Here is a 7,720-nt window from a genome sequence, read left to right as displayed (position 1 = left end):
TGTACATCTAAGCCTTTCGTCGTTTTGAATTTCAACGCCAACCTTATCAAAAAAACCTTATTAAAAAAAAAAAGGATTATAGTGTTCAATAATTTCCTTCCATAAAATTCCAGTACCTAAATGTATTGTTTGTTTCACAATCGCACTGATTATGGTTTAATAAGCTTTAATATTATTAACTTGTTTTCAAGTAATATGCTTTGATACAATTTACTTTCTTAGTACTTCAAGTATAGAGTTATTTCTTTAAACTTTTAAAGTAATGATACTTTGTTTTCAAAATTAGTACTTTACTTATTGCTACCTTTTAGCCATAAAAGATTAAAAGTTTTTTTATTTACTCGCACAAAGATTACTTAAGCTTAACAAACACATTCTAAACTAGTGTCTCTAGACAGTTATATGAATCTTTTTCTACTAGACGGTTTGTTTCATTGTTAGATATAGCGAACTTGCAAACATAAAGAAATTTTCAGTTCCTTTCTAAACATGCATAGGCATACTCACAACCATGTCGATTAGTTTCTTAGAGCAAATATTCATTAGTAAGCGCCACCACCAAACAAAACTATTGACAACTGACAATGGTTCTCAACAATTCTGTTGTAGGGAGATATCAATTAAATACGAAATAGAATAAAGGACAACTGTAAGAGATCACAAACTTGTGTACTGAATGCGAACAATCAAGAAAGGATTTTAACGGCTAAAACTTTAACAGAGAGCAATAGAAGAACGTTGTTTTTTTCCCTAACATTGGAAAATGTGACCTTTAAACCATGTGGAACTTTACGAATGTCAACATGCATATGCATTATTCCTGGATTAAATAAACCATTAATAGGCAATTCATGCAGTAGCAACCCTTGAAAATGATTATGAGCAAAATTACGATTGAAAGAGGGACTTCTCTAAAAATCTATACATGGATGAATTGAATGGCATGATGGAATATGGTAGAAAATAGAAATTGAGACAACAATACCTCTTCGAAGTTAGAGGGGAAAAAGAAAAAAGTAGAGAGAAAAAGTGAAAATAAAGAATAGAATACATATTGGGATAGCCATATTTTTCAATCTTAGAAAGTAGAGAGAGAAAAAGAGAAAAGAAAGTAGGGAATTAAAAATTGGGATAATCATTTTCTCCAATGTTAGAGAGACAAAGTGGGAAGAGAAAAAGAGAAAAAGTGACCAAACTAGCACTATCATTACAACGACTAATTCAATCTGGATTTCGCTATTATGCAAATTCAAGTACGATAAGTTTAAAAAATGTAAAGTTAATTTTGATTGACTCGTCACTTTAAACATATCTATATTAGAAAAAAATTTAGGTATCGTTTGGGTTATTGATGCATATGCATACCACGACATTGTACATGTCTATTTGATATGGTGACTTGCAGCAGCATTTTGGAACGTTAAGGCCCAGTTACCATGTGATATTTTGTCACTATTCATATTAATGATAACATTGCTTTTTTCCATCTGCAAGAACTATTAGCATTGTTAATTATATAATATTTGCTCCTTGGAAATCCATAATTGGCTCATCTGTGATAAATAATTGTATGATCCATCAGTACTAATACCAAACCACAAACATCTGCATTTTGCATCTCTCTTTTCTCTCTCTCCAAAATCAATCAATCACACACTGTACACTATTCCAAAACAAGAAAATGGATGCTGCGATTAGTGCTCCGGTTCAAGTTACCCTGCAGAAATTGCTTGATCTTGCCACTTCAGAATTGAATCTGGTGTGGAGTTTCAAGAAAGACTTACGAAAGTTACACCGATCGTTGAAAATGATGGATAGTGTCTTACAAGATGCTGAGAAACGTGAAGTTACCGATGAGGCTGTCAAACTCTGGCTCAAGAACCTTCGAGAAGTCACTTACGATGCTGATCATGTCTTAGACGAGATGAACTATAAAAATATGCGTCATATGGTGGAGATCCAAAACCAGACTAAGATAAGGGGGTGCTTAAACATCTTTTCCTTTATCCCGTCTTTGGCGTTCAGATGGAGAATGACTCGCAGGATCAAGGACATCAACATCAACTTGAAAATGATCGAAGATGAAGCTAATACCTATGGCCTCCAGAGAGTTGCTGACTTTGCTCTGTCTTTGCCTCTGGCCCCGGAAACTGACAGCGTAACCGTTGATCCAATTGTCGTTGGGAGACAAAATGATGAATCAGTAGTTGTGTGGCTAATAACTAGACCTGTCGATGAAGTTCTTTCAGTCCTTCCCATAGTTGGAATGGGAGGGCTTGGCAAGACAACCTTAACTCGGTTGGTCTTCAATCACCAGCACACAAAGAGTCATTTCGCCATTAGGATTTGGGTATGCGTTTCTGAAAATTTTGATGTGATGACGCTTTTTAAACGGATTCTGGAGTCTTTAGGAGAAAGTTTTCAAGGAATCAGCAGGCAAGCTGTTGTGGATAGGCTTCGAGAGAAATTGAAAGACAAAAGATACTTGCTTGTTCTTGATGATTTGTGGAATGAAAATAGAGAAGCTTGGGAGGATTTCAAAAATACTATGGCTGGAGTTAACGCCAATAGAGGAAATGTCATCATAGTGACTACACGTCAACAAAGTGTGGCATCAATAGTGAAAACTTACAGAGATCCATACAGCTTGGAATTATTAACAGATGAGGAATGCTGGTTTATAATCAAAGCAAGGACATTTCGAGATGAAGAAGTACCAGAACAATTTGAGAAAGTTGGAATGAAGATTGCATGCAAATGTAGAGGTCTGCCATTAGCGGCAAACATGGTCGGCGGAACTTTGCAAGGAAAGGAAGTAGCTGACTGGGTTTCTGTCCTAGAGATCGGGCTTTCAAATCTTGAAGCAAATGAAAATTATGCTATGCAAGTCCTGAAAGTAAGCTTTGATCGATTATCTTCTCCGTTACTTAAAAAGTGTTTTGCCTATTGTTCAATATTTGCCAAGGATTCAGAAATAGAGAGAGAAGATTTAATCCAACTCTGGATGGCGGAAGGATTTCTTCCGGATAATCTAGAAAATAATATGGAGACTTTAGGCAATACATGTTTTAACATTCTGTTGCGAAATTCCTTCCTACAAGAGGCCGTAGAGGATGAGTATGGCAATATCAAATACTGCAAGATGCATGATCTTGTGCATGATCTGGCATGCTCAGTATCAAATTCAGAAAGCTTTAATGCCGAGTATCGCTCTATTGATGTCATCCCTAAAGTTAGATACCTTGCAATGGAATTGCTTGAAAAGGAAACACAAGCAATTACAGAAGAGAAAGCAAGTTATCTGCGCACATTTTTCTTGCGAAGGAAAAGCTTACCTGACAAAATTTGGCCATGGTTCAAGCACCTACACATTCTAAAGTTATGTGGCGGAGACTTTGAAGTTCTTCCTTCCGCAATTGGAAAGTTGATACATTTGAGATATCTTGAGACGTTCGACAACATTCCAAATTCAGTTTGCAAGCTCTACAATTTGCAAACATTAAGGATTACTAACTGCTTCGGCATTGAACGACTTCCAAAAAGGCTATCTGACTTGAGTAATTTGAGACATCTTTATTTGTATACCCTTGACATGGAATTCCAGATGCCACCTAACATAGGAAAATTGTCTCATCTTCAAACATTACCGTTATTCAAAGTGGGGGATAAGGAAGGTTGTCGAATCGAAGAGCTAGGATTTTTGAAGAATCTTATAGGCGAACTGGAGATACGTAATCTTGAACTAGTGAATGGCATAGAAGAAGCTAAGAAGGCGGATTTGGTTGGAAAGTCAAAGATATATAAGTTTAGTTTTATGTGGACAACATACTTTAGTGGGAATGTCTCGGAAGGCAACAACAACGATGAAAGTGTCCTTGAAGGCCTCCAACCTCACCAGAATTTGAAGAGCATAACAATTGAAGGGTTCAAAGGTACGAACTTTCCATTATGGACTAAGAGAATGGAATTATTTGTTGATGGCTGTGGTGGGTTGAAACTTGATAAATTGATCGAGGTCGACTTCAGTTATTGCGAAAATTGTGAAGAAATTCCCATGTTTGGCCACCTGCCACTCCTCAAATATTTGACCTTGAACTTTTTGACTAACTTACAATCCATAGATTCTTCATTCTATGGTGGCCAAGAGACAAGGGTAACGTTCCCAGCACTTGAAAGACTTATTCTAAGGAACATGCTAAACCTAACAGAGTGGGCGGAAGTTGAGGTGATGCCGATGGCGGAAACACAAACATGCAGAGAGCGGGTATTTCCTTGCCTTGAAGTTTTGGTGATTGAAGGTTGTTTCAAATTGAATACTTCTCCAAGTCATTTCCCTTGCTTGAAAGAATTGAAGATTAAGCATATGCAAAGTGATTTTCTATTGACAAAGATTTTGAGTAGTAGCAACCGAACTTCTTTGGAAAAACTCTCAATCATGAGTATATACACGCCTACTAGTCTTTTCCACTTGAAAGGATGCCGGAAAAACCTTCGAGAGTTAATTATCGAAGACTTATCCGAATTGAGAGAATTACCTGATGATCTACATAGCTTCCAGTCTCTTGAGTCTTTGATTATAAGTGGATGTCAAAATCTGCAATCAATTTCATATCAGAATGGACAAAAAGGTCCCCTTTCTCTTCGACAGTTAACATTTAGTAATTGCTCTGAGCTGATCAGCCTGCCAAGTGAAATGATTGAGTCCATCAGGTGTTTGGAGTTTCTAGACGTAGTTGAGTGCAACAACCTCGTTTCTTTTGCCATAGATTTGGGGGAATTGCCTTGTGTTTCAATGTTAAGTATACACCATTGTCGTAAATTGAGGAGTTTGCCCAAGGGAATTGGCCGTCTTAACAACTTAAGATATTTGCACTTTGGTAGATTCTCAAAATCAATTGATTTCAACTCATTCCAAGCTGCTCTCGACGGCATCCAACAATCCAAATCTCTCTGCAGATTGTATTTATATGGTTGGGAACATGAGGAGTTATTGCCATATCAACTTCAGCATCTCACTTCGCTCGAATACTTAGAATTAAATGGTTTTGGAATTGAAGCATTACCAGAGTGGTTTGGGGGTCTGTCATCTCTTTCAAAATTAAACCTAATGAATTGTCGAAAGCTTAGGCATATGCCTTCTAAGGAAGTGATGCAACGCCTCACCAAGCTAGAACATTTATATGTTCATAATTGTCCATTGTTGGAGGAGAGGTACAGGGAAGAAAGAGGCCCTGATTCTGAGTGGTCCAAGATTTCACATATTCCCAACATATTTGGACTGTACCAACGTGGGTAAAGAGGCCTGATATGCTGATATAGTTGTGGTAAGTATTTCAGCTCAATCACTTAATTTTTCATTATTTCCATTTATTAAACATTACAATATGTTATTAATTGGTAAACTTCAGTGTATTTTGCAATAAAATCAGATACTGTTGCATGAATTCAATCAACAAATCGCCAATCATTAATTCCCATATCAATTGCTAATTCTATTTGTAAATAAATAAAAGATTTCACATATTCCTTCTATACCCATATCTGGACAACACCAATGTGGTTAAAGAGGCCCGATATAGTTGGTAAGTATTGGAGCTCAACCACAAAAGTTTTCATTTGGTAAAGTCAAAATCAAAGGAACTCCGGGATTTGTTAATAGTTTATATTTTTACTATGTTGAAATTATTATTGTATTTTATATATGATATGTTTCTCTAATTGCAAGTCAATTATGCTTAACCTAGTATCTATACTGAAATACATAAAACTTATTTTCTAAATGTCGCTCTGATATCATAATGCAAAATTAATTTATTATCCCTTTCATTGTTGTCAGTGAGAAGTGGTATTGATTAGTCAAACGTGCAAGGTGAATGATGCAATTTGCCTTTTCATGAGGTTTAAGCAAAAATGAACTTCTCCGGTGTAGATTCTTGGGGGGAGCTAGGTAGTCCTCTTTCAACATTATTTTAAGAATGATTGCAGTCCAGAGTGCATGGAGTCTATGAATTGTTAATTTCTGTACGTCGAGTTTGTTGAAGTCATTTATAAACATTGTTGTACTTTAATTATTTCTTAGTGTTTATCAAAATACTATTATGCTCGACTTACTTCTTAGGTCAAGATGCTAGTTCTTATACTTATCATTTTAATTTTTTATTGCTTTACGTGATTTTATAGAATTTTGCATTGGTGAATCAATTTGCAAGGATGATGATAATTTTTCTTTTTCGCCGTTGATGCGGTACAAGGAAGCAATTTGACATATATAATTTTCCATATCTGAATTTAAGCATTAATTGTTTTTCAACAAATTTTATGTCTACTTTGGACATAATCATGAAAAAGAACTAAAGTACAACAAAAATGGAAGGAAACAAATTGATGGAGCTCAATATCATGCCTCAGTCGATGAATGTGTCACTGTCTTTTACTTGTGTGAACACGACAAAACAACATTGCTCTCCAAGTATTCAAGATGGGTTTGCTAGTGGTACAATATTTATTATTTATAATTAATTAATGCATCTTAGTGCGAAAAGCTATAGGGCCTTCGCCCATTTGCAGCATGGTCTGTAATTTGGATGATAACAAAGAGTCTCGATACGGTGTGTAGTTTAAGAATCTTACTTTATAAGGCCATGTGAGTGCACAATTTGGTAATAATGGACATCAAGCTTAAACTTTTAAGTACATACAAGAAACCCAAAATATAGGAGTCCCAAACACGTGTAATAATATATTTGGGAAGTGTTTTTAAACGTTTTAAATTATAAATAAATAGAAATGAGTATTAAACAAGTGTGTAATACTTGTCCTTCGCATTAGTTCCACAACCAAGAATTAGTATTAAGCATAAACGGTACTTTAAAACTCATTTTTGAAGTGAAAACTCTTATCATAATTGAAGTATTCAGTACATGTCTACGTATGTCGAAATTGACTCGATAGATTGACTCGATGAAATTGTGGTCTCAATAAGTATCCTTACCGAATTGTGCACTCACATGTGCAAATTTTCTAATAAATGACTTAAAAGTAGTTCATTTCATTATTATTATTATATATTTCATACAACTGGTTAGTACTGTATATGATTAAATATGACTACGTACTGTATCATTTGCTTAAGTGCCTTGTGGAAAGGAGTTTGCATAAATATTAGGAATTTGCTCACATAAATGTACACAGCTAATTTATTTTTTTCTTTTAATTATTGTTCAGTGGATATGAGTATTGAATTGTCAAATGCTCTCTTCAATCAAAGACTCTTGCAAGTATTATTCGTGAAATCTGGAGTTCTTGAACTCTATGAATTGGTAATATTACATATTCGAGATTGTTAAAACCATGACCAAAATATATTCTGCTTTATACTATTTATTTGTGTATGATAAAAGGTTTTTTCTAATGCTAATTTATCGTATTAAATTTTTTACTGCCTCGTATGATTTATAGAATATGTATATTGTTGAATCTATAGTATACCCATCAATGGAACCAAATACATATACAAGATTGTATGCTTTTGTATGCTTTTTCCAGTAACTACAGAAGAGGGACTTAGACCATAGCGATACAAGGGTAATTAATTGTAATCATGTCAACCGTGATTCAAGATGGTACTGTCGTTGAAGATACAAATCACGAAACGAAAAACACTGAACTATTTGACGTAATAAAGGCTTGATAATTGGAGGGGGGGGGGGGGGGGGGAAGA

At 35.2% G+C, this 7,720-nt stretch overlaps 1 protein-coding gene across 1 annotated transcript; it reads left to right on the top strand.

The window, feature by feature from the left end:
* Positions 1-1,488: 1,488 nt before the first annotated feature.
* On the top strand, positions 1,489-6,106 carry LOC111397558 (disease resistance protein RGA2-like). The gene is made up of 2 exons (XM_023024549.1): positions 1,489-5,324; positions 5,837-6,106. Exon 1 carries the CDS (start codon positions 1,682-1,684, stop codon positions 5,294-5,296), a length of 3,615 nt encoding a protein of 1,204 aa, XP_022880317.1. The 5' UTR covers positions 1,489-1,681; the 3' UTR covers positions 5,297-5,324; positions 5,837-6,106.
* Positions 6,107-7,720: the final 1,614 nt, after the last annotated feature.

This window comes from Olea europaea, chromosome 7 (assembly GCF_002742605.1).
Source record: "Olea europaea var. sylvestris chromosome 7, O_europaea_v1, whole genome shotgun sequence".
Classification (NCBI taxonomy): Eukaryota; Viridiplantae; Streptophyta; class Magnoliopsida; order Lamiales; family Oleaceae; genus Olea; species Olea europaea.
The sequence above is the reverse complement of the archived record's forward strand: the minus strand, read 5'-3'. Positions and strand labels throughout refer to the sequence as shown.